Raw genomic sequence first — 21,653 nt, forward strand, 5'->3', positions numbered from 1 at the left:
CAAGGCGAAGGAAGCCTAGAGAGGTTATTTTATGGGTAAAAGGTACAAGGTGGAAATGTCGTTTCCTAAGAGGCATGTACTTGTTATGTTGAATAGACACAAATAGTGCAATGTTGGTTACTTGTCTCTTTTTTCTTTTTTTTTTCTCTCATTTTCTTTTTCTTGATTATTGTCTGGTTTATATTATTGCTGAATATGTTATATTGTTGGTTCAAAAAAAAAAAAATATAAAAAAAAAAAAATTGCATGCTCTATCTGAATCATGAAAGACAAAAATTGGGTTCAGTATCCCTTTACATGAAAAGGGGTCAAGCTCATAGTTGAAGATCCATTCAGGAGTTGGATACACATGATTTTACCAATCACAGGCTGTGCTGGAGTTTAAAGGGACGTACAAGTGTAAAAAAGAAAATGCACTAATGTGATAGAGCTTTTTATTACTGTACTGTTGCTTGCATATAACTATGGGGTCGATTCTAATCTTTCCATTCCCATTTATAGTTTTTTTTGGGCTCATGCTGATTCAAGGTTTGAGTGTTCACAGTCCGAGCAATAAAACCATTTCTGTATTGGGAAAAGTTTGGATCAGAATTGTGCGGATAGCAGGAAAATGGCCCATATGGCACACAGAGCAATGGCTTCAGTGCTAACAATCCTCCTGACGATGGGTTTTGTACTTTATTTTGGAAACAATGGGTGTAGACTAATTGCAAAATTGTCCTTTTCGTCATGTTCGCCAGTATTCCAAAATTATTTAGAATAATTCTATTTTCTGCATGTTCCAAACACTCTGAAGCCATTTTAGATGTGCGTGTGTGTATATTTATTAAAATATGGTCTAGATTAATGATGTCCATAATTAGCTCTATAGTATAGTCCCCCTGTAGTGGGCAGGACAGACACTTGCATATCTAATTAATAGACATGTACATGATGTCTCATACGGCTAATGAGATCTGAGGGAAACCTGAGTAATTGAAATCATGTCTGCGACAACTAGAAATGGCATTTAGCAATCTCGTTCTTAAAATGTTTCTTTTTATTTCATACTCGCATTTTTGTGATTTTAAGTTACAGTAATTTAATCTTCTTAAAGGGACAGTCTACTCCAGAACTGTTATTGTTTAAAAATATAGAAAATCCCTTTATTACACATTCCCCAGTTTTGCATAACTAACGCTTATTTTAATACACTACCTTGTACCTAAGCTTCTGCAAACTGCCCCCTTATTTCATTTCTTTTGACAAACTTGCATTTTACCCAATCTGTGCCATCTCATAAGTAACTCCATGTGTTTGAGCACAATGTTATCTATATGGCACACATGAACTAATGCCCTCTAGCGGTGAGAAACTAAAACTGTCAAATGTATTCAGATAAGAGGCGGCCTTCAAGGACTTAGAAATTAGCATATGAGCCTACCTAGGTTTTGCTTTCCACTAAGAATACCAAGAGAACAAAGCACATTTGCTGATAAAAGTAAATTGGAAAGTTGTTTAAAATTACATGCCCTATCTTAATCATGAAAGTTTAATTTTGACTAGGTTTTCTTAAAGGGAAATGAAACCCAATTTTTTTCTTTCATGATTCAGATAGAGAACACAATGTTAAACAACTTTCTAATTTACTTCTATTATCAAATCGGTTTCATTCTCTTGGTATCATTTGTTGAAGGAGCAGCAATGCACTAATGGTTTCTCACTGAACTCATGGGTGAGCCAATGACAATCAGTAAATATATGCAGCCACCAATCAAAAGCTAGAACCTAGGTTCTTTGCTGCTCCTGAGCTTAACTAGATAAACCTTTCAGCAAAGAATAACAAGAGAATTAAGCAAATTAAATAATAGAAGTAAATTGGAAAGTTGTTTAAAATTGTATTCTCTATCTGAATCCTGAAAGAAACATTTTGGGTTTCATGTCCCTTTAAGAAATTAAAAAAATACTTTTAAAATATTAAGAACAAGACCAAACATGCCCGTTATGGCATTCAGATTGTTTAATACATTATTGCTAGTTCTGAGAACTGTTGTGTAAAAATGGAGATCATAGTTTGTGTGAGGTAAAAATCTCAGCTGTTTTTGATGTGGAAAGATTGTGATCACTTTGTTAAAGGGGCACTCAAGTCAAAATAAACTTTTATGATTCAGATAGAGCAGCAGTTTTAAGACACTTTCCAATTTACTTCCATTATCAAAATGTGCACAATCTTTTTATAGACACACTTTCGGGGGAACAAGATCGTACTGAGCATGTGCACAAGCTCACAGGGTATACGTATACTAGTCTGTGATTGGCTGATGTCTGTCACATGATACAGGGGGCCTGGAATATAGGAGAAAAAATAAATTTGTGAGAAACAAATCTACTGCTTATTTGAAATTCAGAGTAGGTATTAAATCATTGTCTTTTTATTATGTACTTTTTGATTATGTAATTCTACTGCATTGAGTAGTCCTTTAATGGAAAAAAAGGCTGTTCCTGGTTTTCCAATATTGGGAAAAAAAGAAAAGATTGAAACCAACCCCATCGTGTTTAACCCCTGTAAAGCGGTTAAGCACATAAATAAAGTCAGCTCCTGAACAGCAATGCACTACTGGAATATAGCTAAATACTTCTGGTAAGCCAATAACATGAGGCATATGTGTGTAACCACCAATCGCCAACTATCTCCCAGTAAGAGCATTGCTGCTCCTGAGCCTACACAGGTTTTCAACAAAAGATACCAAGAAAAGATCATTGCAAAGTCTCTTAAAATGACACAGTGTATAAATTAGCATATTTACAGACTAACTTTATGAGCAATCCCTCTGATTGTTAAAGGGACATGAAACCCAAAATATTTCTTTCATGATTTAGATAGAGAATACAAGTTTTAAAAAGTTTCCAATTTACTTCTATTATCAAGTTTGCTTTGTTTTCATGCCTTATTGAAGAGATATCTAGATAGGTAGCATGCACGTGTCTGGGGCACTACATGACAGGAAATAGTGCTGCCATCTAGTGCGCTTGCTAATGTATAACATTTTTGCAAAACTGCTGCCATATAGTGCTGAAGAGTTGTGCACACTCCTGAACTTACCGTCCTGTTTTTCAACAAAGGATAACAAGAAAACAAAGAAAATTAGAATAGAATTAAATTGTAAAGTTGTTTACATTTGTATGTTCTTTCTGAATCATGAATGAACATTTTTGGGTTTTATGTCCCTTTAATAAGATAATTACGATAAAGGAGGGGGGGGACACTTGCTTTAAATTTCAAGGAAAAAGTATCTCAAATGACTCAAATGTATTGTATTTCCTATAATTGTTTCCATTTTTGTACTAATGTATATATATATATATATATATTCTTGTTTGTTTTTCTTGTATTAAAAAGGTCACAACTGATATTTTGACAAGAAATGCCAAAGATATTGCATTTGCTGACTACAGCCCAAGCTGGAAATTTCATCGCAAATTAGTACATTCATCGCTGTCAATGTTTGGAGAAGGAACCATCGCTATTGAGAAAATTAGTAAGTACATACCAAAGTTATCGAAGAGTTAAAACTAAGAATAAGAGTATACCTTGTACTTGGATGTTAAAGGTTTTAGCCTACCTGTCAACTGAATCATCATACATATGCTAGAGAGTAATGTTGTCTCTACTATATTGGGAAATGATTCTGTGAACATGTGAATTAGCATATGTATATCCAATGTTGCTATATAATGTCTTTTTTTATTTAAAAAACAACAACAAAATTGCTCATAAGGCATATTATGTGTGGATTGTAATTTATTAATTTACCAGTTACAGGAAAATACAGGGTAATCTCATAGGTCATGGAAAGACCTATGAAGATTATTGCAGAAATATTACAAAGGATTCAAGAAAAACAACATGAAAGTGTTGTCTGGAGTGCTAATTTTCTCTTTTTAGTAACTATTTGTAATGTTAGGATCAAAACCATATATTATCTTAAATGGACATAAAGTATTTTATATATGCATCAGACATTAATCACTTCACTCAATGGATCTGCATACAAAATACATGTTTATCTTATCTCCTTTGCTGTAGCCAGAGGCGTAACTACAGGGGTTTCAGGGTCTCCACTGCTACCTGGCCTGTCCTTTTAGGGAGCCCTCTGCTGCTCAAGCAAAATCAGATTTCAGAGCAGCTTTTTTACAGGGCTGCAATTTTTCTAATCACCACTAGAGGCTACACCTTTGGGGACAGAAAAACAACTGGCAAAATATATATATATCGAAAAGAAAGTGGTGTGATCTGGGCGCTGAGAAATAAGTGCTATGAAGCAAAAGTATGCTGCCAAAATCCACCTATTGTGTAATCTGAATCCCCTCAAATCCAGAGGCACAATATAAAAGAAAATTAAAAGATAAAAGGAGGTTTGTGGATTGGCGCAGAATCACAAAATCATAAACACACACAAATCTCAATGATTGTAATGTGTCAACAATTTGATGATAGTATATCGCAGATGGTATCATAGAAACATAGAAACATATAATTTGACGGTAGATAAGAACCAAAAAGGCCCATCAAGTCTACCCATATTACATGTTACTTTTTCCTTAGGATAGCCTTATGCATGTCCCAGGCATTTTTGAATTCCTTTACAGTCTTTGTGTTTACCACCTCAAATGGAAGTTTATTCCATGAATCCACCACCCTTTCTGTAAAAAAATGCTTCCTCAAATTTCTCCTGAATCTGCTACCCTCTAACTTTAGATTGTGACCCCTTGTTTTGGCATTTATTTTTTTGTGAAAATTGCTTTTAGCTTCTATTTTATTAAGTCCCTTCATATATTTGAAGGTTTCTATCATGTCACCTCTTTCCCTTCTATCCTCTAAACTATACATATTTAGATCATAGAGTCTTTCTTTGTACGTTTTATATTTTAGACCATGTACCATTTTAGTAGCCCTCCTTTGGACAGCTTCTAGTTTATTTATATCTTTCTGAAGATATGGTCTGCAGAACTGTACACAGTATTCCAGATTTGGTCTAACTAATGATCTGTAAAACCTTGCTATTTCTGCTACTAATACCTCTTCCAATGCAACCAATTATTCGACTGGCCTTACTGGCTGCACTGCTGCATTGTGTACCAAATTTTAAATCATCTAAAATAATAATTCCCAAGTCCCTTTCTTCTTTAGTTACAGTCAGTAATGTACCATTGATCCTATATGCATAATTTTGCTCTTGGTAATATTTCATTTCAGATCCTATTAATTTGACCAGTCCTCTAGATTTTTAATATCCCAATTCATTTGACAACCCCTCCTGGAACATCTACCCTGTTACAAATTTTTGTATCAGCAAACAAGCAAACCTTCCCCTTAAGCCCACTTCTAATATCACTTATGAAAATGTTAAACAAAACAAGCCCAAGAACTGACCCTTGGGGAACACCACTAGTAACTGATGCCTCATTTGAATGTACTCCGTTAATTTAAAACCCTTTGTCGTCTATCTTTAAGCCAGCATTCTACCCACTTAACAATCTTAGCATCTATACCAAGGCAATACATTTTGTGAATAAGCTTGTTGTGTGGGACGGTGTCAAATGCTTTGTTAAAGTCTAGATATGCAATATCTACGGCTCCACCCTGGTCTATTATTTTAGTTACATGGTCAAAGAAATGAATTAGATTAGTCTGACATGATCTTCCAGCAGTGAAACCATGCTGTCCTTTGTCTTCTAAATTGTTTGTCTGAAGGAAAGATACAAGTCTTTCCTTTAAAAGAGTTTCCATTAATTTCCCTGTAATTGAGGTCAAACTGACTGGCCTATAGTTAGCAGAATCTTTCCTAGTACCCTTTTTATGAAGAGGGACTACATTAGCAATTTTCCAGTCTTTTGGAACAACTCCTGTTAGAAGTGACCAATTAAATAAATCAGCTAATGGAGTAGTTATTACGGATTGAAGTTCTCTTAGAACCCTTGGATGAATATTATCTGGACCCACAGACTTATTTACTTTTATTTTTGATAAAGCCCTTGAAACCTCTTCCTCTGTAAAAAGAAAAGTACTACTCACATTATTATTTACAGTAACATCCCTTAATATAATCTCACTATCTTTACCATCCGTTGTAAAGACTGAACAAAAGTAATCATTTAAACAGTTTGCTATTTGTTTATCTTCTTCCACTACTCTATCATCATTCTTGAGTCTAACTATCCCTCTGTTAGTTTTTCTCTTTTCACTGATATATCTAAAGAAGGTTTTGTCACCGTTTTTTACTGATTGTGCTATTTTCTCTTCTGCATCAGCTTTAGCCTTTCTGATTAACTGTTTTGTCATATTTTAATGGGTTCTCCATTTTTCCTTATCTTCCTTATCTTCTGAGCCAGTGAGTTTGAATTTTTTTATAGACTGTCTTTTTGTCTTAACTGCATGTGCTACTTCTCTTGAAAACCATATTGGTTTTCTTTTACTTTTACAAACAAGCCTAATATAGTGTTTAGTTGCATCTAGAATAGCATTTTTTTAAATATTCCCACTGTTCTTGTACTCCTGTAATCTGTGCCATCCCTTTTAGAGATTCATCTAGGTATCTGCCCATGTAAGAAAAATCAGTTGTTCTAAAGTCTAAGACTTTTATTTTACTATGGTTGCACAATACCTTGGCCTGAATATTAAAACATACAGACTGATGATCACTAGAACCTAAGTTCTCACCCACAGACACCTCAGAAACTATATCACTGTTTGTAAGTACTAAATCTAATATAGTTCCTTTATGTGTTGGTTCTTTTACTAGTTGCTCAAGAGATTCCCCTTGTAAAGATTCCAGAATATATTTACTTCTAGTTGATTTGACAACAGGTACTTCCCAGTCTATATCAGGCATATTAAAGTCCCCCACTACTATAACATTGCCCTTCATTGTAATTTTGGCTATTTCATCAATTAATACATTGTCTGATGCTTCATCCTGTAATGGTGGTCTATATACTACTCCTATTCTAAACACCTGTTTCCCTTCAGTTTCTATAGTTACCAAAACACTTTCTACATTGTCATTTCAGTTACTTTAATATTATCTTTCATGTACAGAGCAACTCTGCCCCCCTTTTTTCCTACTCTATTTTTTTTTAAACAAGATGTAACCAGGTATGACTGTTTCCCAGTCGTGAGAGTCATTGTACCATGTCTCTGTTATAGCTACGAAATCCAATTTATCTTGAATCATTATTGCAGTAAGTGCAGGTAATTTACTTACTAAACTGCGAGCATGTGTGCACATTGCACGTAGAACATTTCTAGGATTCTCAAATCCTTTTGCATGGTCAATACAACCCCTGCCTACATTATTCAAAGTCTTATTCCTAAAAGTAAAGTTTTTTTATTAAAAAAACAAGAATGTAAAATTTGGTTGACTGTCTTGTCATGCTCTGGGGGACAGATTGGTATGTTAAAACTGTCCCCCTTCTTTAGTTTAAATTGCTGCTAATAAAATCTTTAAATTATTTACTCAATGCTCCTGTCCCTTTAATATCCAGATGTGAACCATCCTTCTTATACAAGTTACTATCAAGCCAAACAGGGCTTTGATGGCTAACAAAACCATATCTTCTCTCCCTGCACCACCTCTAACCAAGAGTTAAATTCTATAATACGCTGCATTCTTCCTACTTCCTGTCCATACACAGGTAAAACAGCAGAAAAGGACACAGATGCAGTCACATGATCTAAACAACTTCCTAGTTTAAAAAACTCATTTTGCACAGCAACAACATCATTGCTAGCCAGATCATTTGTACCTAGGTGAACAATAACATCTAACTCACTGTCTTTTCTAGCTGCCTTAACAATTCTTGAAATACGATTTAAATCTCTGTGAGCGGTAGAACCTGGAAGACATCTAACCTCTCTCAAATCTCAGATAGAGCTAAAACAATTATTGTAGGTTCTAAATCTATTAGAACCACAAAATAGTAAAAATAGTGGTAGTCAACATGGGTTAGTAAGGAAGGAGGTAGGTGGTACTAACATGGGTTAGTAAGGTGCAGAGAGGTAGATTTGGGTGTCATCGGCATACAAATGATATTGAAACCCATGGGACTTTATTAAGGAACCTAATGATGACGTGCAGATTGAAAAGAGGGGACAGAGGACAGAGCCTTGAGGTACCCCAACAGAAAGTGGTAACGGGGCAGCGGATGCTCCGGAGAAGGGTACACTAAAGGTACGGTTATATAGATAGGAAGAGAACCACGAGAGAGCTGTGTCGCAGATGCTGGAGGATTGGAGGGTTTGGAGCAAAAGAGGATGGTCAACAGTGTCAAAGGCTGCAGACAGATCAAGGAGGATAAGCAGAGAGAAGTGGCCTTTGGATTTTGCTGTAAGTAGGTCGTTGGTAACCATAACAATTGCTGTCTCTGTGGAGTGATGGGGACGAAATCCAGATTGCAGTGGGTCAAGAAGAAAGTTTAGTGTAAGGAAATGGGATAGACGTGCATATACTAGCTTTTCGAGGAGCTTTGAGGCAAGAGGGTGTAGGGAAATAGGACGGTAGTTGAATGGGGAGGTTGGATCGAGGGAAGGTTTTTTGAGGATAGGTGTGACCAGTGCATGTTTTAGAGATGAGGGAAATATACCAGTGCTGAGGGAGAGGTTGAAAACGTGTGTGAGTATAGGGGTGAGGGTAGAAGAGAGGGAGGGGAGTAGCTGTGAGGGCATGGGGTCGAGGGGACAGGTAGTGAGGTGGGAGGACAGTATAAGGGCAGAAACTTCTTCCTCGACAACAGGGGCAAAAGAGTTAAATTTATGGGTATTTGAGTTTTGGATGATTGGGAGCATTTGATGGGGTTGGAGATTGGTAGTATGTTGAGAGCTGATTTAATTTCTGAAGGAGTCAATTTTGTTTTTGAAGTGGCTGGCAAAATCTTGAGCTGAGAGAGAAGTTGTATTAGGAGGTGGGGGTGGGCAGAGAAGAGTATTGAACATAGACAACAGACGTTTGGGTTAGAGGAAAGAGTAGAGATGAGATTAGAGAAGTATTGTTGCTTATAAAGATTAAGGACAGAATAGTAGGAGTTCAGGATGAACTTGTAATGAAGAAAGTCAGCTGAACTCTGAGATTTCCTCCAGTGTCGCTCAGCAGTATGGGAACATCTGCGTAGGTACCGTGTCAGAGGAGTATGCCAAGACTGAGGATGAGAGTTTGGTTTCTGAGCTATGGTAGGAGGTGCCAGAGTGTAAATGACCGATGTAAGGGTGGAGTTATAGTTGCAGATAGATTGGTCAGGGCAGGAAAAGGAGGTGATGGAAGAGAGGAGATGTTCGAGAGGTTCGAGAGAGCTAGCGAGCTGTTGCTGATCTAATGACTTAGTGCTTCTAATGACTTAGTGCTTCTGTGATGTTTGGTGTGAGGGGTAGAGGAAGGGGGGGTTGTAGGGAGGGAAGTGATGTTGCAAGTTAGGAGATGATGGTCAGAAAGAGGAAAAGGGGAGTTTGTGAAATTTGAGATAGTGCATCGATAGCTGAAAGTCAGATCAAGGGAGTGACCATCTTTGTGAGTGGGAGAGTCAGTCCATTGTGACAGGTCGAAAGAGGAAGTGAGTTGCAGAAGTTGTTTTGCAGAGGAGGCAGTGGGATTATCAAGAGGGATGTTGAAGTCGCCAAGAATGAGGGCAGGGGTGTCTGAGGAAAGGAAGTAAGGAAGCCAGGCAGCAAAGTTATCTACAAATTGAGTTGGGGAGAAAGGGGGCGGTATATGACTGCAAAACATATAGAGAGGGGAGAAAATAAACAAATCATGTGTGCTTCAAATTAAGAAAATGTTAGGGAAGAGAAGGGCTGTATTTGTTGAAAGGTGCAATGAGAGGAAAGTAAAATACCAACACCACCTCCTTGTCTATTGCCAGACCTAGGAGTGTGGCTCAAATGGAGATCCCCATGTGACAGTGCAGCAGTGGATGCTGTGTCTGAAGCAGAGAGCCAGGTTTCTGTAAGAGCCAGAAGGTTAAGAGAGTGGGAGATAAAGAGATCATAGATAGAAGTGAACTTGTTGCAAACAGAGCGAGAGTTCCAGAGTGCACAAGTGAAGGGGGTGGTGGTTTTAGATGCAAGAGGAATGAGATTAAGGTTACCAGAGTTTTGTTATTGAAGTCTACTGAAAGGCACACATGGATGTGCAAGGCTAGGAAATTGTGGGGGACCAGGATTAGGGGAGATGTCGCCAGCAGCTAGTATGAGCAAGAGGGAGAGTGACATGAGATGAGATGCAGTTTTGCAGTAATGAGACTGTTTTCTGGCTGAAGTGCAAGGGGGAGAGAGAGTGTTTAGGAATGTGGGAAGTTCATGAATACAAAAGTAAGGTGAGGTTAAGGGAGATGGGCTAATGAGCAGTGCAGGTGGTGAGGGGGAAGGAGTAATAGAATAAAGTAGTTTGCTATAGAGACAAAGGGTAGCAAAAAGGAACGTGAAGAAACTGAGCATTATAACAAGCTAAGCAAACAGTCAATAAAACAGTGTTACAACAGGACTTGCCTTATCCCTTGTCCAATCCTTGTGTAATTCTTTTGCTCAATTGTTAATGTCTCACTTATAAATGTTCACTTAAAGGGCCAGCCAACACAGTAGATTTGCATAATCAACAAATGCAAGATAATAAGACAATGCAATAGCACTTAGTCTGAACTTCAAATGAGTAGTAGATTTTTTTCTGACAATTTTAAAAGTTATGTCTATTTCCACTCCCCCTGTACCATGTGACAGCCATCAGCCATTCACAAATGCATTCACGTACCATGTGACAGCCATCAGCCATTCACAAATGCATACACACTTATTCTTGCACATGTAAATATAAAAGACTGTGCACATTTTGTTAATGGAAGTAAAGTGGAAAGTTGTTTAAAATTGCATTGTCTATCCGAATAATAAAAGTTTAATTTTGATTGAGTGTCCCTTTAAGAGATGTGAACAGATGATGTTACACTACTGCTATCTAACCTGCATTGCTAGCCCCTGCATTGCTTCCCCTTAGCAGTGTTACATTTAAAGGCCACAGCATTCAGCTGATTGCAATACATTAGGTAAAGACACAATCAAAGACAGTCAAAAGGACAATTGGGAAAGTTTGATTAAGGGTGAGATAAATAAAAAATAACAGACAATAGCATTTGGGGGAAGCTGGGGTTATACCATTAGTGAAATTAAACATTTAGGAATTATAACAAGTATTGACAAGGTTTGAACATCACATAGATAATGACAAGATATCAGCAGAATAAATACATAACGTATTACACAGACTACAGACACATACCAAAAGAGAGACTTTGAGAACAATTAACACAGAAAACAGAGATTTTGGCAGCAGTAGAATGCAGGGACACAATTCACATACCTGAAAGCAAAAGAAAGAGAGTATGTTAACTTAGCTTTCCTTAGCAGATGCCAATAGGCAGTATATTATGTGTATATGATTGCATATCGTGGCATGTACTTAACTTTGAATGTGTTTAACTCCTTAGTAAAAGGGGCATGAAACCCCAATTTTTTCTTTCATGATTCAGACAGAGCATACAATTATAAACAACTTTCCACTGTAAGTCTATTATCAAATTTGCTTCATTTTTTATATCCTTTGCCGATGGAGCAGCAATGCACTACTGGGAACTAGTTGAACACATCAGGTGAACCAATCACAAGAGGCATATATGTAGAGCTCGAGTGTGTGTGTGAGCGAGAGAGAGAGTGAAGTGAGTGAGTGTGTGAGTGTGTGTGTGAGTGAGAGAGTGAGTGTGTGTGTGTGAGAGAGAGAGTGTGTGTGTGTGTGTGAGAGAGAGAGTTAGTGAATGTGTGTGTGAGAGAGTGAGTGTGTGAGAGAGAGAGAGAGAGAGAGAGAGTGTGTGAGAGAGTGAGTGTGTGTGTGTGTGAGAGAGAGTTAGTGAATGTGTGTGTGAGAGAGTGAGTGTGTGAGAGAGAGAGAGAGTGTGTGAGAGAGTGAGTGAGTGTGTGTGTGTGTGTGTGTGTGTGTGAGAGAGAGAGAGAGAGTGTGTGTGTGTGTGAGAGAGAGTTAGTGAATGTGTGTGTGAGAGAGTGAGTGTGTGAGAGAGAGAGTGTGTGAGAGAGTGAGTGTGTGTGTATGTGTGAGAGAGAGTGTGTGTGTGAGAGAGAGTGTGATTGAGTGTGTGTGTGAGAGAGTGTGTGTGTGAGAGTGTGATTGCGTGTGTGTGTGAGTGAGTGTGTGTGTGAGTGAGTGAGTGTGTGAAAGAGAGAAATGTACTTTCTACTTTTTAATCGTATGAAAAGAACTGTCAAGTCACATTATTAGACAGTATGACTCACTATTTAGGCTCTGTTCTCCAAATCACAATATGGATCAGTAAAATCACATTTATATCTGTCATATCTATCAACTTACAAATAACAAATCTATGGGCCGGCTCCTAAGCTTACATTTTTGCTTTTTCAAATAAAGATAGCAAGAGAACAAAGAAAAAAATTATAATAGGAGTAAATTAGAAAGATGTTTAAAATTGCATGCTCTATCTGAATTATTAAAGACAAAAATTAGGTTTTGTGACCCTAATACTCACAATGCAACAAAAGCGTGTCAAATAGAAAGATGTTTCTTAATTTAGATACAAAATAATTATTAATACTGTGTGAAAACAGGAATTACATTATATGTGTATAGAGTAATTCTCATATTTAAATAAAATACTCCATCTAGTGGTGCAAAGTTAAAATAGCATCTGTAAGATACATTGGCCATATTACTGAGTCACTGTGAAAAGCAGGCCCAACAAATATATACCAAACTTGTGAGCCATGCACAAAAACATTGAGGAGCAGTTACATATGTTTTAAGAGTCCTTGATTAAATTATAGAATTTGTGGCGTCTTAGTATTTCTCAAGCTCTGTTGAAGAACATTTATAAGCTCGAGTCAAGCTCTCCTATTAATCGTCTCATGTAATGTAAGGTTTTTATTATTATTAGTTATTTGTAGAGCGCAGCGCTAAAGCCATGGGTCTATGCAAGGTGACAATTATGGGAGACAAATGGACAGAGGACCCTGCCAGGAGTTTCACTGTTGTAAACCATCTCTCATGAAAGTGATCTACAAAGCAGCTAGGCTCGTAGGCTTTCATGCTAAGGGCGTTCAAGGTGATAGCTAAAACTAGGATAGGGTTACTAGAGTGGCTGCCGGGCAGGTCCCTGTATACTTCATGGTTCATGTAAATTTCTTTTAGCACTTTGCAACTATACTCATAATGTCATACTATGTTGCTTATATGTTTGCACTCTACAAATAAATTATAAAAATAATAGTAACGTACCTCCCTACCATTCTGCATCTTGCAGAATTCTCACGGGTTGGGAGGTATGACCTGCTTTCTGCCTGCAGCCCCTCTGTGTCCTGGTTTTTAAAGGACAGTCTAGTCCAAAACAAACTTTCATTATTCAGATAGGGCATGCAATTTTAAACAACTTTCCAATTTACTTATATCATCAAATTTGCTTTGTTCTATTGATATTCTTTGTTGAAAGCTAAACCTAGGTAAGCTCATATGCTAATTTTTAAGCCCTTGAAGGCCTCCTCTTAGCTCAGTGCATTTAGACAGTTTTTCCCAGCTAGGCAGCGCTAGTTCATATGTGCCATATAGATAACATTGTGCTCACTCCTGTGGATGTACCTATGGGTCAGCACTGATTGGCTAAAATGCAAGTCTGTCAAAAGAACTGAAAATAACGGGGCAGTCTGCAGAGACTTAGATACATGGTAATCAATGAGGTAAAACGTGTATTAATATAACAGTATTGGTTATGCAAAACTGAGGAATGTGTAATAAAGGGATTATTTATCTTTTTAAACAATAAAAATTCTGGAATAGACTGTCCCTAAATGCATAATAATCAGACAATGCAATGACACTGAATTTCTGTCAGAATGCAACAAGTCTGAATTTCAATTTCACACAGTGGCAGCTTTATGGACACTAAAGGGGCTATGCACCCTTACTGGGTAAGTCCTAATGTATGGACACTGTCTCCATTTATATATATTTATGTCTATATATATCAAATTTTTTTTCATGACTCCTGTGTGTGATTATGTGTAAGTTTGTACTTTTACACATTTATATGCATGCACATATGTATTTGTGTATATTTGTGTGTGTCTGTTTATTTGTGTGACATTGTGTGTTGTTGTATGTCGTATACATGTAGAGGGAGTCAGTTGCTATTTGTGTTTCTGTATTTTGTGTGTGCTGTTTGTTGTGTATGTGTGTGTGTGTGTTATTAGTTGTGTGTGTGTTTTGAAATAAGTTTCTTAGTAGTCAGGTTACCTTGTGTATGTGTGTGTGTGTTGTTTGTTGTGTGTGCATGTATGTTTTGAAATAAGTTCCTCAGTAGTCAGGTTACCTTGTGTATGTGTGTGTGTTGTTTATTGTATGTGTGTGTGTTTTGAAATAAGTTCCTCAGTAGTCAGGTTACCTTGTGTATGTGTGTGTGTTGTTTGTTGTATGTGTGTGTGTTTTGAAATAAGTACCTCGGTAGTCAGGTTACCTTGTGTATGTGTGTGTCTGTTTTGAAATAAGTACCTTAGTAGTCAGGTTACCTTGTGTATGTGTATGTGTTGTTTGTGTGTTTTGAAATAATTACCTCAGTAGTCAGGTTACCATGTGTGTGTGTGTTTTGAAATAAGTTCCTCAGTAGTCAGGTTACCTTGTGTGTGTGTGTGTTGTGTGTGTAATTTGAAATAAGCTCCTCACTCAGTAGTCAGGTTACCTTGTGTGTGTGTTTTGAAATAAGTACCTTAGTAGTCAGGTAACTTTGTGTATGTGTGTGTGTTGCAGTGTGATTTATAAGTGCTGCAGGGATTATGTTTCAGGCTATAAGAAAGGAACAATGCACAAGAAAAGAATTTAAATATGACTATTTTGGCCACTTGCAAATTATTATTATTATTATACTTTATTTATGAAGCACCAACATATTCCTCAGCACTGTCCATAGGTACAATTCATTTAAATAAAACAATGATATAAAACTTGTAAGAGACAGGACAACATTTACAAACACATACAGGAGTAATTGAGGGTCTTATTCCCGTATGAATTTACAATCTAGAAGGGTAGGAGGTTGAGAAACAGGAGGTGAGGACTTCAAGATTGAGAAAGATGTTAATGCAGAGTTAGATAAGGGAAATGTTGTTAGGTGAGTGAAATTAATTTATTATTGAGTTGGGTGGTAGGCTTCTCTGAACAAAGAAGTCTTCAGGAAGCATTTAAAAGAAGAAATATTAGGGCAAAGTCTGACAGCACGAGGGAGAGTGTTCCAGAGGGTAGGTGCTGCATGACAGAAGTCCTGCAGTCTAGCATGGGAAGAGGTGATAGTCGACGATGCAAGGAGCACATCATTGTTGGATCTTAGTGAGCGGGCTGGAGTATACTTGTTTATTAGAGAGAATAGGTAGTAGGGAGCGGTGTTGGTGAGAGCTTTGCATGTAAGGGTGAGAATTTTGAATTTAATTCTGCTGTGAATGGGGAGCCAATGAAGGGACTCGCAGAGAGGTGCAGCAGATACAGAGCGACGGGAAAGGTGGATTAGCCTGGCAGAGGCATTTAGGATGGATTGAAGAGGGGAGAGACGGGAAAGAGGAAGGCCATTAAGTAGGTTATTGCAGTAGTCAAGTCGGGAAATAACAAGGGAGTGGATTATTTGCTTTGTGGTGTTAGCGCTCAGAAAAGGGCGGATCTTGGAAATATTGCATAGATGGTTGCGGCAGGATGTAGAAAGTGATTGGATGTGGGGGGCGAAGGATAGATTTGAGTCAAGTGTAACTCCAAGGCAGCGGACATGGGGCGATGGGGAAATGGTGATGCCGTCGACAGGGATAGAGAAGTCAGACGTCAGCGTAGAGCTTGAGGGGGGATTAGAAGGAGCTCAGTCTTGGACATGTTACTTTTTAGGTGGTGAGAGGCTATCCAGGAAGAGATACCAGATAAGCAGTCGCTGACATGAGAAATGACAGAGGGATAGAGAGCAGGGGTGGAGAGGTCGATCTGGGTGTCATCAGCATAGAGGTGATATTTGAAGCCATAACTGTTGATAAGTTTACCCAGTGAAGAAATATAAATGGAGAAGAGTAGACGACCCAGAACAGATCCTTGAGGTACTCCAACAGACAGAGGCATTGGAGAGGAGGAGTCCCCGGCAAATGACACAGAGAAAGACCTTTGATAAAGATAGGAGTGAATCCAAGAAAGAGCAGTGTCACAGAGGCCAAAAGAGCTAAGGGTCTGTAGGAGGAGGGGTTGGTCAACTGTGCCGAAGGCAGCTGAGAGGTCAAGTAAGATGAGTATAGAGTAGTGACCAATACTTTTAGCAGAGAGAAGATCACTAGTAACCTTGGTAAGGGCAGTCTCAGTTGAGTGTTTGGGGCGGAATCCAGCTTGCAGGGGTCAAGCAAGGAGTTGGTGGACAGGTAGTGGGTTAGGCGATTGTAAACTAGTTTTTCAAGTAGTTTTGATGTTAGTGGAAGCATTGATATGGGGCGGTAGCTTTCAGGAGAATTAGGGTAGAGGGAGGGTTTTTTGAGTATGGGAGTGACTTTTTCATGTTTGAAAGAAGATGGGAATGAACTGGTAGAGAGGGAGTGGTCGAAGATGTGAGTAAGAGCAGAAGTGAGGGTGGAAGACAGGGAGGGTATTGAATATGAAGGGATAGGGTCGAGCGGGGAGGTAGTGAGGCGTGAGGATGATAGTAAGGAAACTTCAAAGTTATCATGTGTACCAAGGTGACATTTTTAAAACACCAATTTAAAAATAAGTAATTAAACCATACAAATCATGTACCTTTTAACATATTTTTAGAAAGAGATTTATTAAAAAAAAACATGCGAAGGATGTATTTAGATGATTATTTGACACATTTTATTGATATTTGATAATGTTGCTGTTGCTTTAGAAGGAAAATATATAAGGTCAAATTTTGGCATATATTTAATTTCTTACATTTGAATATTATTTAATTATTATCTTACATTTGAAACTAAAAAAAGAAATACTTGACTCAGAGATCAGCTCTTTACAAAAGAACTGATGCAGTTTTTGCATTATTTGCAAATTGTTTGTGTATCTTTCCCTTTTTTTCAGTGTTGCTTTAGTGCAATAGCCATCTGAAATTCTATTATCCTAGGTGCAGTTATAAACTACCCCATTACACAAAGTTATTTAACTGCAAAACAATGAAGTACATTAATAACAGAAAAACTAAAAAAGATAGTGTGATACATAATTAAAGGGATAGTTAAGTCTAAATTAAAGAGACGGTAAAGTCAAAATTAAACTTAAATGCACTGGATAGATCATGAAGTTATGAACAACTGCTGCCATATACTACTAAAGACGTGCACACTCCTTAGCTGCTATCAGCCTACCTAGGTATGCTCTTCAACAAAGGATACCAAGAAAAGAGCAAAATAGATAATATAAGTACATTGGAAATTTTAAAATTGCCTGCTCTATCTGTTTTGCTCTTCTCTTGGTATCCTTTGTTGAAAGCAATGCTAAGTAGGCTCTGGGGTAGCAATGCAGCAACAATGCACTACTGGGAGCTAGCTGTTGATTGGTCGCTGCATATATATGCCTCTTGTCATTGACTCATTCAATGTGTTCATCTAGCTCCCAGTAGTGCATTGCTGCTCCTTCAATAAAGGATACCAAGAGAATAAAGCAAAGTGATAATCGAAGTAAACTGGAGAGCTGTTTTATAATAGCATGTTCTATCTGAATCATGAAATAAATTTGTGTTTTATGTCCCTTTAAAGGGACAGTCTACTTCAGAATGTATATTATTTAAAAAGATAGATAATCCCTTTATTACCCATTCCCCAGTTTTGCACAACCAACACGATTATATTAATATAATTTTTACCTCTGTGATTACCTTGTATCTAAGCCTCTGCAAACTGCTCCCTTATTTCAGTTATTTTGACAGTCTTGCATTTAAGCCAATCAGTGCTGACCCCACAAGAGTGAGCACAATGTTATCAATATGGCACACATGAACTAGCACTGTATAGCTGTGAAAAACTTTCAAACTGCACTGAGAAAAGAGGCGGCCTTCAAGGGCTTACAAATTAGCATATGAGCCTACCTTGGTTTAGCTTTGAACAACAAGTACCAAGAGATCAAAGCAAATTTGATGATAAAAGTAAATTGGAAAGTTGTTTAAAATCGCATACCCTATCTGAATCATAAAAGTTTAATTTTGACTAGACTGTCCCTTTAAATCCCCCTTTCCAATTCACTCTGTACAGCAACACTGTGTCACAAAAAAGGCAAATCCTTACACCTTCCTTACACTGATTTGCAGAGGGGCTGGACATGATACCTACAGTATGTAACCTGGGTCCAATAAGCTCCCCCTCTAATAATGCCTCAAGTGACTGCAGAGCCAGATGCGCCCCCTAGAATTGAGACCTCTGAGACCCTGTAGTTACGCCCCTGTCTCTAATGTGTTTTACAGTTGTGCTCATAAGTTTACATACCCTGGCAGAATTTATGATTTCTTGGCCATTTTTGAGAGAATATGAATGAAAACACAAAAACTTTTCATCATGGTTAGTGTTTGGCTGAAGCCATTGATGTATATGTGTATTACTAGCAGATAGATGTTAATGGCTAAGTTCTTATTTTGTGGAAAATTAAATTAGGCAAATATTATATGAAATTTGTTTGAGAGGGCAGTAGATGTCTGTATGGGTAGCCCATATCCTCAATACACCATTGTGCGCACAACATACAAAATTAAGAAAGCAAAATGACAATAATTTATATCAGAGTGATACCGCTTTGATTAGCCTTCATCAATATTAAGTGAATCTAGTGATGTTGCTTTCACAATACAGCACATTTAAAAAGTTATTTTCTCCTTGCAGGGAAACAAAATCTTCAATAAAATAATAACTAAAGTATTGTATACATTGTTTGATAGTATTGTATACATTGTTTGATAGTATTGTATACATTGTTTGATAGTATTGTATACATTGTTTGATAAATTAGTGGCATACCATGATCACAAACGAAGCAAACGCTTAGAAAGAAGATACTTTGAAAGAAAGAAAGATTTTACTGTTAAAAACAATTCAAAATACTTGTGCATGAGCATATTTGTTATTCTATTGAAATATTTTTTCATACATATTGATTCAACTTGAAAAATTGGTTAGTGCTATATTAATAGGTTAAATGAAAGTGTACAATGAAATATTTTTTTTAATTAAATTGATTGCATAGAACATGACATTTTAAACAATTTGATTCTATAATCATTTTTGCTTAGTTCTTTTGATATCCTTTGTCATGTCTTAAAGGGATATTAACAAAAAATAATCAATTTTTTCGTTTGCTTGGTATCTTTATTTGAAAAGCAGGAATGTAAGCTTAGGAGCCATCCCATTTTTGGTTCAGAACCTAGGTAGCACTTGCTAATTGGTGTAGCCAATGTAGCCACCAATCAGCAAGCGCTAACCAGTGTGCTGAACCAAAAATGGGCCGGCTCCTAAGCTTTATTGCTTTTTCAAATAAAGATACCAAGAGAACAAAGAAAAATTGATAATAGAAGTAAATTAGAAAGTTTCTTAAAATTGCATGCTGCTGAATCATGAAATAATAAAAAAAATTTGGATTAATATCCCTTTAAGCCTCTGGCAGCAGTGTTTGCAACATTGTTTATAGCAGTGTTATACATAGTTACAAACACTGCTGCCACTGCTGTAGACACGTGCATGCTCCTAAGCTCCTATCCGCCTACCTAGGTTTAGTCTTCAACAAAAAATACCAAGAGAACAAAGCAAATTTGATAATAGAAGTATATGTGAAAGTTGTTTAAAATTGCATGCTCTATCTGAATCATGAAAGTTAAATTTTTACTTTACTGTCCCTTTAATAAATGTTTTTATACTGAAATGCAAATTAAGATAGAATATTGTTAATCTTCCTTTATCTTGACAATACATCAGTGGCGTCCGTTACATATTTGTCCTAATTGTCTTTTCCTTCTTATTTATTAGTTTCTCGTGAAGCCACATCATTATGCCAAACGCTTATTGATTTTCAGAGCAATCCACTGGACATGGCACCAGAACTGACCCGAGCTGTCACCAATGTGGTTTGCGCTCTGTGTTTCAATACCAGATACTGTAGAGGTGATCCAGAGTTTAAGTCAATGCTGAAATACTCCAAAGGAATTGTGGACACGGTTGCTAAGGATAGTCTGGTTGACATCTTCCCATGGTTACAGGTGAGGGATTACAGGGATGCTCCAGATCTATTGCAAAAGGGTTTAATATAACAGTAAGCAACATTATAATTCTGTACATGGACTTAATATATGCTCTCTATATACCAAAGCTACTTGAACTTTTTCACCTGGGACTCTTTTTTTACATTGGAAAATATTTAGCAACATGCATTATTATAATATAGTCCAAAACAAACCACTTGTCAGACCAGAATACAAATTTTGTTTTATTCATCTATATACCATAAATGTGAGGGGATTATTAGTGAAATAAGTAACTTTTTTAGCCATTGCTAATCACTAACCGTTTCACTCATTGGCCTCTAGTTATCAAGCCATCAATTTACCTGCATTCAACGGCACCAACACGCTCGCCTAAGATTGCCACCGCGGACCTGAATACGTTCTTCAAAATTATAAAAAAAAGCTGTCAAAAAGCCGCGCACCAAGTACGGTGCGATGAGCAGCGGACTGTTGTTAACTAACAGTCATCGATCTCGCTGCTCTTCGGCTTTTTTACAGCTTTCTTGCTACCCTGTCACTAAGCACCCACACTATACTATACTGTTTTACCCCCTAAACCGCCGCACCCGGACCCCGCCGAAACTCTAATAAATATATTAACCCCTAAACCACTGCTCTCCCCCCCCGCCGCAACTCTAATACATGTATTAACCCCTAAACCGCCGCTCCCGGATCCCGCCACCTACATTATATTTATTAACCCCTAATCTGCTACCCCCAACGTCGCCGCCACTATATTAAATTTATTAACCCCTAAACCTAAGTCTACCCCTAACCCTAACACCCCCTAACTGAAATATAATTACAATAAATCTAAATAAATATTCCTATCATTAAATAAATTATTACTATTTAAAAGTAAATACTTACCTATAAAATAAACCCTAAGATAGCTGCAATATAACTAATAGTTACATTGTAGCTAGCTTAGGGTTTATTTTTATTTTACAGGCAACTTTGTATTTATTTTAACTAGGTAGATTAGTTAGTAAATAGTTATTAACTATTTAATAACTACCTAGTTAAAATAAAGACAAATTTACCTGTAAAATAAAACCTAACCTAAGTTACAATTACACCTAACACTACACTATAATTAAATACATTTACTAAACTAAATACAATTAAATACAATTAAGAAAAATTATCTAAAGTTTTTTAAACTAATTACACCTAATCTAATCCCCCTAATAAAATAAAAAAGCCCCCCAAAATAATAAAAAGCCCTACCCTATACTAAATTACAAATAGCCCTTAAAAGGGCTTTTGCGGGACATTGCCCCAAAGTAATCAGCTCTTTTACCTGTAAAAAAAGAAATACAACCCCCCCATCA

General features: G+C 37.1%; 1 protein-coding gene across 1 annotated transcript in view; it reads left to right on the forward strand.

Annotated features, from left to right (window-relative positions):
- The window catches only part of LOC128640469 (steroid 17-alpha-hydroxylase/17,20 lyase), a 97,679-nt gene that overhangs the window by 32,170 nt on the left and 43,856 nt on the right, over positions 1-21,653 (forward strand). The window contains exons 2-3 of the mRNA XM_053692948.1: positions 3,380-3,518; positions 20,066-20,295. Coding sequence (XP_053548923.1) covers positions 3,380-3,518; positions 20,066-20,295 — 369 coding nt within the window. The remainder of the gene's footprint in view (positions 1-3,379; positions 3,519-20,065; positions 20,296-21,653) is intronic.

Source organism: Bombina bombina, chromosome 9 (assembly GCF_027579735.1).
Source record: "Bombina bombina isolate aBomBom1 chromosome 9, aBomBom1.pri, whole genome shotgun sequence".
NCBI lineage: Eukaryota > Metazoa > Chordata > Amphibia > Anura > Bombinatoridae > Bombina > Bombina bombina.